The sequence below is a fragment of the Nycticebus coucang genome, chromosome 1 (genome assembly GCF_027406575.1).
Source record: "Nycticebus coucang isolate mNycCou1 chromosome 1, mNycCou1.pri, whole genome shotgun sequence".
In the NCBI taxonomy this organism is placed as follows: domain Eukaryota; kingdom Metazoa; phylum Chordata; class Mammalia; order Primates; family Lorisidae; genus Nycticebus; species Nycticebus coucang.
In genome coordinates, this window is record NC_069780.1 from 82,374,556 (window position 1) to 82,392,060 (window position 17,505).

A 17,505-nucleotide genomic window follows, 5' to 3' on the forward strand; every position below is an offset into this window, starting at 1 on the left:
ACCCCAACCCCGCCACCACCAGTTATTAAAAAAAAATTCTCTGGTAAACATACTTTGCCAGAATGTCTTCTTCGCTGACCATAACAATCCTGTAAATGTAGCAGGGACACCTGGAGTCTTTCCAGTTGCCTTCCAATTCTTATCTGAGTGGTAGAACAAGTTGTGGAACAAAGGGAAGTTTGGGAAAGGGAGTCCCCTTAACATTACTGACAGCCTAAAAGAACCCCTCATACCTATGTTTGGGGAATATCTCAGCTTCATTTTTTTAATTGATATGTCCAACAATCTGACTTTCCATGTTCTGCTCTAATTTAGCAGATTAGGTTAGTCTCTGTCTTCCCAGATTCTATTTATTGATAGGGAACTTGAGCAGCAATCACAAAAATATGTAAGGAGACCCTTGTTTCTCTAGGCCTCTCTAGAGTGTGAGTTCTATAATTAGAGAGGACTAGGTGCATTTCCTGTTTCTACCACTCACCAGCTGTGACAAAGAGCAAGTTACATAATCTGCGTTTCAGATTCTTCTTGTGGGAAAAAATGCTAAAATACACAAATACACATGCACATACATATGAAGATGTGTTAAAAATGTTGTGAAGATTAAATGAGATAATGTATCTGATGTCCAGAACATCTTTTTGAAGCAGAGATCAGTCAACTGATTCTACTAAGGACAAGATGGCAGATATTTAAGGCTCTGCTGGCCATGGGGTCTTGTTGTGGTTACTCTGTGCAGCAGCCATGGACGATACGTCAAAGAATGAATGTGGCTATTTTCCAACAAAACTATTTATGGAGACAAAAATTAAATTCCATTTAATGTTCATGTATCATGAAACATTTTTCTTTTCATATTTAGTTACCATTAATGATGTAAAGACTGTTCTTAGATCATGGGCTAGAAAAAACAGGCAACAGGATAGATTTCCGCCCACACAGTAGTTTGCCAACTCCTGCTTTAAAGGCTCCTGAGCATCTGGTGTTCTCCGCAGTGGTGGTTTGGCTTTGTCTGAGCCCCCCAGCCTACTAAAGTGTTGGCATCCCCTCCAGTGCCCTGCTCTCCACTGTTAATACATTTGTTCTTGTTCTCCTGTGCTTCTTTCTTTGCTGTTCCCTCTGTGGTCAGGCCTATACTTCTTGATTAATTTGTTCTTAATGAAGTTGGATAAGGTTCTATCTCCAGCAGTGCGCAGAAGTCTTAAGCTTTTCTGGCTGCCTTAGTTTATGGTCCTTTCTCTCAAGGAGCTTGGGAAAGGTTCCAAAGGCTGGATTAGGAGAACTGTGGGAGTCACTAGCATCTCTTATTCCTGAATCTTTTTTCCAAACTTATGACAAGTTAGAGTCCAAACAGTTTGACTTTCCTCTACCAGTGGGTGAATTATGAGCTCATAAAGTCACCCCTTCCATTCTGTCAAGAATAAGATGGCCTTGACATGTTCCATTGTCCAAAACATTAATTCAAGTGCTCATAGATGTGATTGTCAATCCCAGAAGCCACTGCTCTTTTGTCAGGATTCCCTGTATTCCTATTTTAACCGGACTCTGGGTGACTTACCTAGATTCTGAAAATAACCTTAAAAATGCCAAATAGTGTCGCCCCTCTGCCTCCCCTCTACCCAAATATTTAAACAAAATAAGCAAACATTGAGAGAGTAAAAAGGTAAAAGACATCTATATTGAGAGGAACAGTTACATAAAGCAGTGATTGGAGACAACATTCTTTGTATAACAAACACTAATAATTTCTCAGTCTAGCATTCTAGGAAAAGAAAATTAGATGCCACAGATTTTTATTTCAGCTTATTTGATATGATATTGTTTGTTTTAAAATTTTTCACATTGGGAATAATGTAGATTTATGGAAAAGAGTATGTACTGTGATGACCTAAGCCTGGTTTGATTTATGTAATAGTTTTGCTCTAATGAGTAGCAAAAGTGATTTAAAATTCAGCATAGCTTCTTAGTTTTTATATTCTAATATTTTATTAAGGGAATTTGACATGCACTGTATTATGTATTTAATATAATTCAAGAAGATAAAAAAACAAAATAGAATATTGCTGCTTTGCAATGTGCTATCAACTCTGTTATTTTGTAACCCTACCTATTGACTTAGATATGAACTTTTTTGGTATTCATTAATGTTCTCCAAGGGAAGACTGTTTTCTATACTTGTAGGATGCTGAGAATGTGACATTCTCAGAGTTCCCTCAAACAGGTTTGATAAGTGAAGATAAAAATCTTCTTTCACAGGTGTAAAACATTACTGGATCTTTCTGAGAAGCTAGAGTAAGTTTGACATTCATTGATTTAGTAACTTCTGCAAGCATGTTTCTCTTGTGGTAAGGCAGTCAGCATTTGCATTTGGTTGTGTGTACTCAAAACTCTTATTAGAAGAGCTAGCTGCTCTAAAGTCATCATCAATCTTACACTCATAATTTTCTCTCAGTTATTAAGGACTTGCCTAGATATCTAGTAAAATAAGTATCGCATCTCTTGTAAAGTAAATGACTTAAGACTAGAAAGCGAGACTGGGTTATTTTTCTCTTTTTTCTTTCTTTTTTTCTTTTCCTTTTTTTTTTTATTTTTTTTATTTTTTGTAGAGACAGGGTCTCACTTTATGGCCCTCGGTAGAGTGCCGTGGTCTCACACAGCTCACAGCAACCTCCAACTCCTGGGCTTAAGCGATTCTCTTGCCTCATCCTCCCACGTAGCTGGGACTACAGGCGCCAGCCACAACGCCCGGCTGTTTTTTGGTTGCAGTTTGGCCGGGGCCGGGTTTGAACCCGTCACCCTTGGTATATGGGGCTGGCGCCTTACTGACTGAGCCACAGGCGCCGCCCCTTTTTTTTTTTTTTTTTAACTATGGGCTTATGGGAGCCAGACAAGGTCAAACATTTTACATTTCCAGGATGGCTATAGAGTTCATGTGCAACTTTAAATAGTGTGCGATTTTAAAGTGCACATGAACTTTATGGCCACCCTGCATTATTCTTAATTCAACTCTGTTTCATTATGACTTCACCATTTTGTGGATGAGAAAATAGGAGCTCATGGAGTTAAAAAGCTTGTCTAATGTCACCCTGTTATTAAGTGTAATTGCAATAGTTAACTTACATTCATCAAATACTGGGTGCCAGTGCTTTTTTAAGTGTTTTATGTGTATTGCTTTGCTTGATTTCATAGCACATTTGTGAGATAGTTGCCATTAATGTTCTTATTTTCCAGGTAAAGAAAATTGAAATGAAGTTTGGTTAAGAACTTGACTCACGTTACTAATGGTAGGGGCAAGAAGCCTGCAGAAACCACATGCCCTATAGCCTAAGCCCCTGCCTGGTGTACTAACTTTGCTGCTTCTGGACACAACTGGGTGTGGCACCTAGATTTCTGTGAACCTTTGTCTCTGAATCATGAAGTCTCTCTCATGCTAATCATCTGCATTAAGCACACAGATGCACACCCACACACACATACACATGCCTGCCGATATTTCTCAGACACTGAAAAACTCACCATTACAGAAGGGGGACAATAATTGTGTGTATGGAAGCATGTGTGTATGGGTGTGCATTTTTGTATATGTTGACATCAACAATGTAGACAGTGTACCTCCAGGCCTTCTGCCTTTCCTGATTTAAAAAAGGAGAAAATGGTCTATTGTATAAAGAGTATAATATCTCTCTGGAGCACAGTAGATGTTTTAGCATCCAAAAATAAATAAATAAATAAAAGAAGAGAAAATGTAGGAATTATGATGTCATGTAATAAATGGTTTTATGATGTAACTTAAATCTATCAATCAGTCCAATTGTTTAATAAATCAAGGATTTGTTTTATTGAAAAAATTTCATTCAGTTGTATTACCAAATTTATAATCAAATCTGTGGCTTATTAGAGATAACCTGGAGTTTGTCTTCCAGGTAGTTAACTTTTTACCCTACTTGCAAATTTAAATCAGGTCCTGATGACAGCAGAGATATTTCTGATATAACACATATAACAATATATGCTTCAAAACTGTGCACTAAAATTAAAAGGACCTATGAGAAAGAAATGTGTTGTATGAAACCACTCCACATGTATAAGCACTAATAAAACCAATAATAATCCTAAAATATATATGGCTTAGTTAAAAGGCAGGTTGAATTCTAATGAATACAATACAATAATTATAGGCCTTGACCTAAGGGGAAAAAAAGTAGAAGTATAGGGAAAGACTATAAGAAAGTCCTGAGCCTGCTGAGTTATGAAGACAAGGAAATATGAAGTAAAATTGTGCAGTGCAAGCTTCCAAGACTGAGCTGCAGTCATAATGTACTATGAAGAGGGACACAGGGTGGAAGGGTCCTATCATGACCGCCTGATATCATTTGCCTTTTGATAGGTCTGTCTGAGCTTGTTTGCAGTACAGTAAAGGGGAATTACATTCCCCACCACTTAAGTCATTGTATAATAATTAATATACATTCAGTTAAGTCTATTTTTAATTGATTAAACCTCTGAAAGAAACTATTTTAGCAATATTAAAGTATTTTAGCAATGATAAGAATCATAGAAAAAGTTGCAAGAATGTGTTTTATATAATTCAGAAAAAGATTATGGAGTTTATCTGATTTTTTCCTGGTCTGCATGGCATACCCTAAATGGTAATGATTTTTATTTTTTTATTTATGATGATGTTATTTATTTATTTTTTCTTTTTTTTTTTTTATTAAATCATAGCTGTGTACATTGATACGATCATGGGGCATCATTCACTAGCTTTACAGACCGTTTACCAAGTTTCACATATACCCTTGTAAGATGCACCGCTGGTGTAATCCCACCCTCTACAGAGGGAAGGGGATTGGTAATGATTTTTAATTTGAACAGATACAATGGCATGTATTCAAATTTCTACACTGTTCAGTAGAGTCCACTGAATTTTGCTGTTACTTCAAAGATGTCACAGAATTGCCTCCAAAATTTAATTTTCAAAGATTGTGTTAAAAATGTCATTTTACCATAAAGATATTTTCACTCAAATGTTTATAGCAGAACAATTCACAGTCACCCAGATTACACAATCACAAGAATCATACAACCTAAGTGCCCTTCAAGACATGAGTAGATTAATAAATTGTGCTATATATATATACCATGGAGTACTATTCAGCCATAAAACAGATGGATATTTCATACCTTTTATAATAACCCTAATGGATCTGGAGAACATTCTCCTAAGCAAAATTTACAATAATAGAAAAACAAGCGTCCTAGGTACTCAGTACTAAATTGGAACTAGTAGATTAACCACTACATGCTCACCTGAGAGAAAAACTCAATTAAATTCAAATGGGAGGGTGAGCGGAAGAGTTAGAGTAAGTTCTCACCCAAGGGGTACATTTCACAGGTCTGTGGTACATTTTCTGGGTGAAGGACAGGACTCCAAGTCAGACTTTAACCTCATAAGAGCAAATTATGTAACTTAATTGTATGTACCTTCATGAATCTGAAATTTATAAAGGTGACTGTGGATGACACTCACCTTATTTGTAATACATAATTTAATGTTGTTTGGTAAATGTAATCTGCGTCCAGTGAGATAGTGCTCACAGCTTTATCAAGGCAGATGCCACGAGGCTGTGTAGGAGACTGATTATCAAGTTTATGGAAACAGCCACCAGTCCTTGGGAAGCCAGACAAGTTCCTAGCCAGCAGAGAGATGTTTTGCAGCTGGGAGATGGGTAGCTGCTTAGCAAGCAAGTGTTATACTTTGTAACATTCGTAGGGCAAAGGATGGGAGTTGAGCCAGGGCAGAAAGATCACTTAGCAACTATTAAACATGTGATCCTAGCAGGTGAGCCCGCACTCCTATTGTATCAGGCTTCAAGAAAAGGCCAAGAGAGACGTTTGGGAAGCTCGCCTCTTGCACGCATGTACCTTCAAAGTGTGCCCTGGCTGTTTTTATTGGCGCAGTGATAGGGTGCCACAGTGGGCATCAATAAGGCTGCCCTTGCCTTTAGAGTTGATCTTTTTGTTTTGTGAGAACGACCTGTGTGGGCTCCTTAAGTAGAAAAATTTAAGGTAAACACCCTGTATTTGTGTATAAAACACTCACATGTAGATTCAGTGTGTAGGGAAAGTGAAATGTTCTGCTCAGTACTGGAAACAGGACTCATCTTTTCTCTGTCTGGGGTTTTGAACAAGAAGGAGAAATTGCCTTCCAAAAGGAGATTTTAACAGGAGAGTTGGAGTCCCCAACTCCCACCAGGTGTTAGATAACCCTGAGAAGCCAAACTCTGGGCTTAGTTACATTAAATAAGCAAAGTCATGGGAAATGTATTATGAGCTATTTTGATTATTCTCTGGTCATCTTAGAGTTTTTCTCTCACTGTGGTATTGAAAAATAAAGTCAGAGGAATGCGTCCTCCCTCCCCCGGAGCCCCTGTGTCCAATCAGCTGGCAAGGCCTGTGGATTCTCTCTATGAAATACTTCGGCAATTGCTCCACTTTTCTTCTTCCCAGGGTCACCATTTTTGCCCATCCCAGATCTGCCATCTGTACCAACTCATCCGTTTTCATTCTACACCTTAAATAATCTTTTTTAGAATGTTGTCTGATTTATTCATTCTCTTGCTTGTCAGCCATGTAGTTGATTGACCTTGGAACAGGATATTACCTTGTTTAACATGATATATAGAACTCTGCAAACTCATCATCTGCTTATTTTATGTCTCGTCATCATCACTTTTTCTCCCTGACTCTGTCCCCTCAATCCACTGGAATTATTTCAGTTCCTAGAACATGACTAGGTCCTCTTGGGTTCCAAACATGTTGCTCTTTCTGGAACTCTCTTAACCTGACTCACTTCAGATGCTTCTCATGGTCCTTTAATTTGCATTCCTCCGGCACCATGTACCTCCCCTTTTTGTACCACGTGCCACACTTGAAACCATTATGTCAGAAACAGTTTTCCTTCTAGATTGTAAGCTCCATGAGAGCAGGAGCTCTACCTCTGTGTCTTAAGAATGCCTGGGAGATAGCAAGACATCTCTAAATATTTGCTGAATAGAATGAAAAATGACCAAGTAAATGCATGGAGAAGTAGAAGGCAATGTGGTGATATTGAAGAATCTACGGGAGTAGAGATTATGAAAAAGAAAATGCAAATGAATGGAGAATTCCAGTAATAAACATTCTGGTACAAATATCTTTGTTATAATGTGATTTTTGGTCTTCTGGGTATATACCTAGTAGAGGAATTATAGGATTGAATGGCAGATCTATTTTTAGATCTCTAAGTGTTCTCCATACATCTTTCCAAATGGAACGTATTAATTTGCATTCTCACCAGCAGTGTAGAAGTGTTCCCTTTTCTCCACATCCACACCAACATCTCTGGTCTTGGAGTTTTGTGATCTGGGCTAATCTTACTGGAGTTAGATGATATCTCAAAATAGTTTTGATTTGCATTTCTCTGATACTTAAAGATGATGAGCCTTTTTGTCATATGTCTGTAGGCCATGCACCTGTCTTCTTTAGAGAAGTTTCTCTTTAGTTCCCTTGCCCAGCCTGTGATGGGATCACTTGTTCTTTTCTTGTTTACACCTTTGAGTTCTCTGTGGATTCTGGTTATTAAACCTTTGTCAGAGACATAACCTGAAAATATCTTCTCCCATTCCGAGGGCTGTTTGCTTGCTATACTTACTGTGTTCTTGGCTGTGCAGAAGCTTTTTAGTTTGATCAGGTCCCAGTTGTGTATTTTTTAAGCTACTTCGATTGCCCTGTGGGTCCTCCTCATAAAATATTCGCCCAGACCGATTTCTTCAAGGGTTTTCCCTGAACTCTCTTCTAGTACTTTTATGGTTTCATGTCTTAAGTTTAAATCTTTAATCCAGTGAGAGTCTATCTTAGTTAATGGTGAAAGGTGTGGGTCCAGTTTCAGTCTTCTACAGGTTGCCAGCCAGTTCACCCAGCACCATTTGTTAAATAGGGAATCTTTTCCCCACTGAATGTTTTGAATTGGCTTGTCAAAGATCAAATAACAGTAAGTAGCTGGATTCATCTCTTGGTTCTCTATTCTGTTCCAGACACCTACTTCTCTGTTTTTGTGCCAGTACCATGCTGTTTTGATCACTATTGATTTATAGTATAGTCTGAGGTCTGGTAGCGTGATTCCTCCTGCTTTGTTTTTATTTCTGAGTAATGTCTTGGTTATTCGAGGTTTTTTTCTACCACTGTTTTAAGGTCTTTCTTTCTTTGGGCTACTCTTAAAAATGCAGCCTTTTGAATTTGATCTTAAAACATTTGTAATTTCTTTCATCACAGATATTGGCCTGTCATGGTCCTACGTCTGTTATTAGACATCAAATGTGACTATTTGTTTTGATTATGGAGACAATTCTGAGGCTTGCCCCTTCTTTCTTTCCTAACTTCAGAATCTACTCTTTAAGACGTGCTGTAAAAGGGGCTTTTGTATCAAACAGTCATAAAAGGGTGTTTTCCTGAGGTCTAGATGATCTTGTTACATGTAGTAAACAAGGTGTTCATGCTTAATTAAATTCTAGAGTTTAAATGGTGGAGAGATACCTACCCCGAACAATAATATGTCCCAGTTATTAATACCAGGCCAATAGCTGGGTAATTATTCTCACCCAGCAAAGTTAATCTCTCACTAGTAAAAGTGGGCAAGGATTGGACATAGTTGGAGGCTGGCTAATCATCAGCTTTGGGGATGGCAAGTACCTCTTCACGTTTCTGAAAACATATTATCCCACTGCTTGCCAAGAGCCTATCATCAAATTTATTATTTTAATTTATTTGTTTTTCCCTTACCATACTCCTACCATTTCTGCAACCAGCTATGTACAGAATTCGTCAACTGACTAAACCATTCCTGAAGTTACTGCTAATGTTACCCATAAAAATCATCACCAGTTTAGCTAACGCACACATTCTGTATTCCTGGCAGGCAAAAGCAAGACAAACATAGGTTTCCAAGGTATCAGCACTGTGGGCATCTGTTTCATAATTTCATCAGTTGAACAGATGAAGAATGCTAATTAGCTTGTTTATACATATGTGATTTAATGAGACTAAACACTCTACTGATCTTGAAGTAAGCACAACTTGTTTCCTGTTGCTGTTTTAACGTTAATAAAAAGCAGAGTTTGACACATTTTCTGGAAATTATAGTGCAGTACAGGAAAAGAAAGAATCCCAAGGAAGGTTAACTGATAATTTGTATCTCCCTGCAGCCAGATTCAGTAGGAAGATGACAATTAAAATGTTGTCTTTGAAATCCAGTGTGAATGACAGAGATTAAATTTAATGGAAAGATTTATCATAAGCTATATTATGTCAAACTTCTAAATCCAATACTAAAATTCTAAAATGTGCCAGAATAACTTATTTTAGGAAGCAGTTCTACGCCTTCATCACATCCAACCTATAATTTTCTATTTCTTATTGTCTTCCATTATTTCTCGTGCTTTCTTCTGCTAGTGTTATATTTTGATACAGCTTAAATAATGGCATTCAGTTAATACAACTCTACTTCTTGAAGATTAATATAAAATGATGGTATCAATATTACTAAATTTATAAATAGTTAATATTATCTACCAAATCCTCTATGATTATTTTCAAATCATACAAAACTAGGCCTATGTAGGCTGTTATTTTTGCAAGAGGAAAGGATAGAGAAGGTGAGGCACTACTCTGCCCCTAGAGTCAAAAATCCATTTGAATTACAACGCTTCGGTACGTTTGCACCGCCTTTTCAACCAGGGGTCAGCAAACTACTCGGGCTTCTTTCAGAGCCTGTGCAAATCAGGTGGCCTTGGCACACATCCTCGCCCATGTGCTCATACATTATGGATGGCTGCCCTCATGCTGCGGTGGGAGAGTTGAGCAGTTGCAACAGAAACCACATAACTTTAATTATGGCTCACGGATCCCGGCAGAGCTGCAAGCCTCTACAGAAAGGTTCATTCATCACTGATTTAAACCATAAGTCAGAACAAGATCCGTGAGCCATAATTAAAGTTATGCTGAGATGTAAAGACTGAGAAACAGATACTTATTAAATCAAGTCCTATAAGGAATCTGGGTGAAATCCTTCGATTTTTAGGTCTTTCAGAAGCCAAGTCATCATTTCCTGTATTGGCGCAGTATCATTGGGCCACTTCAATCGGTTGTTGAGACGGACAGTTCCCGTTCTCTCTCTCAGCAGAATGTGTTTTCTGCTCATGAATACGTAGCATCCGCCTTTGTGCTCTCGTAGTTACATCTGATCACAAATGTGAGCTATAATTTTTGGTAACAGGAGTACTGGCAACTTAGTCTGGCCCGTCACCATCCAAAACCTTGTTCTGTACCTAATGTCTCGTGACACCTCCAGGGGTGACAGATGTTGAATTTGGCTTCCAAATTTGTCTGAGTTCAAAAAATCATCCATTGTTCTAAACTTAGATGACTTACCTGTGGCAATTTACAGGCTGTTGCTTATACCTACTGGGAACAAACTACGGGCATTGCAAAGCATAGAAAAGAAAAGACATAATTGAACTCCAGTTCTGAAGGTAAAAATACAAGGCTGTTGCTTGGATGATTCATATTCCACCAACCAACGAACAGAGTTATGTTCCTGATTGGATTTTAATGTAAACTCCTAAACCATATTTTCAAAATAGACTAATTTTAGTTTATAAACTAAGCCTGATTACATAGAAACTGGCCTAACTTACTAATATGAGCTTCGGATGAGAGTCTGGAGTCTGGAGTTATATGGACCTACATTTAAACTCCAGCTCTGCAGGCCCAGTAGGGGTAATAATGACCACGGCATATGGTTGCTGTGAGCATTAGTTATAGAGTTCCCAGCACCATGTCAGAAACACAGAAGGGGATTGGTAAATGTGGATCCCTTTTTACTTCTTTCGTATGTTTTTTTGATTTCACGAAGGTAGGGAGCAGTTGGTGGACTGAGTTAATCAAGATCATTAATGTTGTTGATAAGCTGAATTCAAACCTAAATGTTCAAAACATCATCAAAAACAAAAGCACTGGGGCAATATGCTGGAATAAGATTTCAGTGGGGAGAGAGGCATTCAGAGTTAGAGACCCCTGAAATTCTCATGGAATATTCTTAGCAATAAAGAGTTCTTTGGAAAACAAAATTTATTTATTTATTATTTATTATTATTTTTTTTGAGACTCAGAGTCTCACTCTGTCACCGTGGGTAGAGTGCTGTAGTATCATAGCTCACAGCAACCTGCAACTCTTGGGCTCAATCGATCCTCCTGTTTTAGCCTCCCAAGCAGCTGGGACTACAGGCACAAGCTATGATGCCTGGCTGCTTTTCTTGTTTTTAGTAGAATGGGGTCTTGCTCTTACTGAGGCTGGTCTTGAACTTCTCAGCCAAAGCAGTCCACCTGTTTTGCCTTTCCAGAGTGCTAGGATTATAGGTGTGAGCCACCATGCCCTGCTAATAATACTTATTTTGATGATAATATTTTTAAATTACTTTTCTATTTTTAGCAATAAATACTTCCTTTTGTAATAATCATTTTCATTAAACTTTTTTTATCTAAAAGTCAGTGCTTCAAATATGAAAACACATATGTGGGCATCATTTTATATATATATATATATTCATTATATATTATTTTCCTTTGGAGATTTTTTGAAACATTGGTTTGTATAATTCTGATTTTTCAGAAAAGATGGATAATGAGAATATAATAGCACTCACATTAATAAAACATAGATTGGAATTTGACTTCTGTCAAAAAACATGGTGTTCCACTCTGGACCAAATGGGTTATATAAAGTGTAAATCAGTAGTTCATGCTAAGGACATTTTGAAAAAAATGCATTTTATTTGATAAGCGTTCAAATACTAAAAGCAAGTATTTTACTAATAAACTGAAGCCCACACCTGTTAAGTAAAGATCTTTACCAAATGTTCTGCTCATATTCCAATTAGTATTTCCATCTTTTTTTTTTTTTTTTTTTTACTTGAAAATACCATATGACTAGATGGTCTTTGCTTTTTTGCCCATATCTTTTTCTGTTTTCATAAGTGTATAAAGTCATTCCTCTTTCTGTTCTGACTTTTTGATGCCCATAGACATCCCTGTTACCAGTGTCCTTGAATTGATGGTGGCTTCTACTTGTTGGTCCCACATCAGAATAACAGCTCATTGGGAAAAGATCACAGCAGCGTGACACCCAGCAACACCATGTTCTGCACGAAGCTCAAGGATCTCAAGATCACAGGGGAGTGTCCTTTCTCCTTACTGGCACCCGGTCAGGTTCCCAAAGAGTCAGCCAAGGAGGCAGCAGGAAGCTCAGAGAGCTGCCAAGCAACTCTGCCCATCTGTCAAGACAGTCCTGAGAAGAATGTGCAAGAAAGTCTTCCTCAAAGAAAGACCAGTCGGAGCCGAGTCTATCTTCACACTTTGGCGGAGAGTATTTGCAAACTGATTTTCCCAGAGGTGAGTGCTTGCCCTTTAGTGATTTTCACATTTTGAAATTGTATGTGTAAAAAAAAGGTTTTTCTGAGGAAAATTTAAACACTTGCTGTCTCACGTTCAAGGCTATAATAACTGTAGAAAAACATTTATTTTTTAATTGCAGTCATGTTCTCACATTGAGTTTAATCGTAAAATTTTAAGATCTTGAATTCTTTTCAAAAGCATCCTGCACTCTGAAAAACTTTATGATTTGGGGTCACTGACTTAATCCCTCTTAACCTCAGCTTCCTTACGTGTAAAAGGGAAATCATAATAGAACTTACCCCTAGATTTTTAATGAATAGTAAGTGAAGCTATCCATAGCTGTTGCCATATCAAAAGTGATCAGAAGTTGTTAACTACTATTTTAAAATAAAATTCTTCAAAGAATAACTTATTTTCTGTTGGATTTTCCTCTTCTAATACCAAGAAGCATCATATTTTCCCTGCCAATTTTCAGAAATGTGAATATCTTCCCTGGCTGCTGGCCCTGAGCCAGTCTTTGCCTGCGCCCTTGAGTCACCGTCATGAGCCTGAGATTGCCTACATCTAAAGGTGTTGTTATTTGATACTTCTTCATATAGCCCTGGAACCTGCATAGCATAGTGCCATTTGATATCTGGAGCATCTTCTGTTAGAAATCTGGGAACAGGGTGTATTTCTCTCTACATGGGTTAAATTGTCTATGAGTAGAGGGGTACGGAGAGAGCTCTTTCCCCCTCTGTTGGATTAAAGAGCAGTTGGAAGTCCTCATGGAGCTTCCATCAGTGTTCACAGTTTTATATAAATTCACTTAACCTGTGACATTGAATTTGGATTTAATCAGGTGCTCGTTATGGTAATACCTTGGTAATTTCTCCTTGACTCATCCCCTACCCTCTACTTTACCCAAAGCACTGAAAGACCACTGAATTGCATTCAGAACGGAATGCAATTTCAGAGGTAATCTTATTTCACTCTCTGAAAGTGCTTAGGAATTTAAGTGACTTAAAGTCTCACAGCTTTCCATGGGTAGAGTAATTAATGACTGCTGTTAAACAAAACAGACTGGAGTGACTGTGAAAGAAGAGTTGGACTGAAGCTGAAAGGATGGATAAATTACAATCAGCAGAAAGTTGAGGGAGCTTATTTTAGATATAACATTATCACAATAGTAATTTGGTTAATGAACTTTGAAATTCAGTATTTGATTATTCTCACCTCACTCATCACTAGACAGTCAGCTTTGGCAAAGCTGAGAGATGCAGCCCTTCTTTGGGAGCTGGTTTGCACCACGTCTGGGAAATGATTGGTACTCGCATTTCCAAGGGTAGGGTGCGGTACACAGACAGGGACAGATGGTGACGATGAAGCAGCTGGATGGCTTCCGTGCTTTCCCGGAATTTTGTCATTACCATGTTGGCTTCATTATTTTGTTTGATAAATTGTGAATATTGGACTCCCTTTTTAGACTATATGGTGTGCTTGGTGGCATCCCCAAAAGTGCCACAGGCTTTCTCCACTGTTTTTCATTGTTCCTGATTTTTGTTTCTGTGACCACATAATTTAAATGACCTGTTTTTTGAGTTTGCGGATTCTTTTGCTCAATCAAGTCTGCTATTGAAATTGTCTGTTTTAATTTTTCAGTTTAGTTAATTCTTCCATTCCAGAGTTTCTGTTTGATTCCTTTTGTTTGTTTGTTTGTTTGTGGTCACTATCTCTTTGCCGACATTCTCATTTGGTATATGTGTCATTTTCCGAATTTCATTTAGTTGTCTGTGTTCTCTTGCAGATCACTGAGTTTCTTTGAATTATTTGTCAGGCAATTCATAGCTGTTCGTGTCTTTAGGATCCAATAGTGAAGATTTATTTTGTTCCTTTGGTCATGTCATATTTCCCTGATTCTACCTGTTCCTTGCAGCTTTGTGCCAGTATCTGCACATGTGAATATGCAGCCACCTCTTTATGGACCGGCCTTGACAGGGAATGGCCCTTCCCAGTGGGCCTAGCTAGAGATTCTGAGAGCCTCTCAAACTTTCTCTGTGGGTGTGTGTGTTTCATTCCTGTCCCACTTTGCCCGAGAAGTTTCAGAGTTGTGTGCCTTCCCCCTAGTCTTGAAGAGCTATCAGCTGCCCTTCCTTTCTTGGTGGGAGAGGGTATTGAAAGGCCAGGGTGAAATAGCAAATATAAATTATATATATAATATGTTATATATATATTACAAATATAGAATAATATGTTGTTTGTTCAATTGTTCATAATAATAATCACCAAGGTTTAACTATAGTATCATACACTAGAGAGGGCATGGATGTAGGAGGTGGAAGTGGGAGTGAGTAGAGCTCTTCTCTATCTGAGGCCATTGCTTTATGACAGTCCAATTGTTGCTACATTGGAACATTGTAGGGATCAATCAAGATGACTTCCTTAAATGTTCAGACATCTACTTATCTGTGCTAATTACATGCTTTTTGTTATTTACTGATTATTTTGATAGGTTTAAAGTTTAGACTGTTATTTAGTTTCAGTGCTATCAATAATCCAAAGGAAGAGACTCAAAATACCATAATAATTTTTGTTTTAGATAATTCGATTTCATTTCCTGATTATATTTTTATTAGGGAAGGGGGCAAGTATTAACATTTTTCTTAGCAAATTTATACTATTAAATGTCACTTCAGAGTCATGAAATATTAGAGCTTACAAAGTTTTTTTTAATTTGATGCAAAGTTTTTTATTTCTATTTGATGATATCAAGGTACATAAAGTTGAGTCACTTGCTTAAAGTAAAAATAATAACTGAAAGAGAAGCTCTGTGTGTTTGATTCATAATCCATTGCTTGTTTTGCTATAATATTGTGTACACTCTTTTCATGGCCATTGAGCTCCAATAATCCTGTAGGCTCTTCATGCATCGTGTCTATAAGGAGCTTGTAACAGAGGTTTAGCCACACATATAGCAAATCAGAACACACTCACTGAATTGAATCAACTGATTTGGATATGCTTATGTAAATGATGTTACCCCAAATCAAAGATGTACTAAACGTAAAAGGATCATGAGGTCTCTAGGTGAGTTCCACAATATTGGGTTGCAAGAAGAAAGAAACAGAAATAGTATTACAATTTATCCTTATGAATTAAAATAGTTCTTGTCCAGAAAAACATGTATCAAAGTTAAAAACTTTAGCCAACCATGGAGGGAAGATCCCTTGAGCCCAGGTGTTGACGTGACAGGGAGCTGTGATTATGCCAGTACATGCCAATATAAGCAACAGAGTGAGATCCTTTCTCTGTAAATCAAAGCAAACAAAAGAAATACAACAATAGAAGTAGTGACTTATCTATAAACCATACCAACAAAATTTCATCCATTTGAATTCAGAGTGTTCACTGCAATGTTGTATCAAATAGCAGTTATCCCTAAGGTATTCATGTATGGTATATTCATGACAAAGATACTTATTTAACAATTTAATACGTATCTATTTTTCACAAAGCCAAAAAATAATCATTGTTCAGTCGAGAGATAAACTTGAGACAAAAAAAAAAAGTTAATTTTAATTTTTGGAGATAGGTGCTCCCTCTGTGAATCAGTAATTGTATGATCACTGGTAGGGCACCTGTAATCTTAGTACTTTGGGAGGCTGAGATGGGAGGATTTCTTGGGGTCAGGACTTGAAGGACAGCCTGAACAAAAAGAGACCTCGTCTCTACTAAAACCAGAAAAATTAGGTGGGCATGGTGGCTTATTCCTGTAGTTCCAGCTACTTGGGAGGCCAATGCAGGTGGATTGGGTAAGCCCAGAAATTTGAGGTTGCTGTCAGCTAGGCCAAGTCCATGGCACCCTAGAACAGGTAACAAAGCGAGACTCTATCTCAAAATAAATAAAATAAATTATATGATTCACAAGATTTTAGTATCTAAGAATTGTTGATGTAAGAGGACCTGTTCTTCCAAAATTCAAAATGAAGGCTTTCCCAAATGCAAGAGAGTTTTGGAGCTGGGCAACTGAAAGACCAACAAAATACTGCTACACAAGATTTACATGTATTTCATTGTAAGGAACAAATCTGAAAGGAAATATTGAATTTAGTTCTGAAATGCCATACTATGATAAAAATGGATATATAGAAGTGTAGGGGTATGGAGAATTCCTGCAGTGGATGATTTTACATCACGAGTCCCTGAGGTTGGCTGTGTGACACGTTTCACGTAAAGTTAAGTCCTGCCTATGGCTTTATTGTGGACTCATATCATCTTAGGGTCTGGGCTTAGGATATAACATAGAAGTATGGAAGGTTGGGACGGAAGGGGAGGGGGGAGGTCTGGTCAAGGGAGGGTGAATGGTGGGATCACACCTATGGTGCATAATGCAAGGGTACATGTTGGATCTATTAAGTATAGAGTATAAATATCTTAACACAATAATTAAGTAAGCAAGATGAGGTATACATTAACCAGTGTGATGTAAACGCTCCTAATTCTCTATGAAATCAGCACATTGTACCCCATCAATGCATTAATGTATACATGATCTATGTGTTTATGATTTAATAAAAAATTAAAATAAATTAAATAAATAAATACAAAACAAAACAGTTGAAAATAAAGACATGGAGAAAATGAAAAATAATAAATAAATAACACAGAAACGTATGGCACCAAGGTAGGAAACTCCATGCACTAGCTGTCATTACCAGTGAATGTTTTGCCTGGAAAGTTTATGTGTTTAGTCCCTTGTAGGTTTTGTTTTGAATTTACAACAGTTTTCCAGAAGAGCAATGCTATAAGATGAGATTCCCACAAGTGTCTATTAACTTATAACATCACTAAAACATGCTATTAATTCTTTGTTAAAATTTCAGCACTTTTTTCTTTAATAAAATAAGTTTTCGTTCAAAATAGAAAGTCAGGAATACATTTGCTCCACCAATCCCAGCAATGGGAAGTGGACTATTTCTCCTTTCTTACAATGACAACATATACAAGATCTGACAATTAAGTTTGTGAACTTGTCCTAGA

General features: G+C 37.5%; 1 protein-coding gene across 1 annotated transcript in view; it reads left to right on the plus strand.

The window, feature by feature from the left end:
- GUCY1A1 (guanylate cyclase 1 soluble subunit alpha 1) overlaps positions 1–17,505 on the plus strand; it is a 76,553-nt gene that overhangs the window by 29,746 nt on the left and 29,302 nt on the right. The window contains exon 3 of the mRNA XM_053583416.1: positions 12,117–12,483. Coding sequence (XP_053439391.1) covers positions 12,229–12,483 — 255 coding nt within the window. The 5' untranslated portion in view covers positions 12,117–12,228. The remainder of the gene's footprint in view (positions 1–12,116; positions 12,484–17,505) is intronic.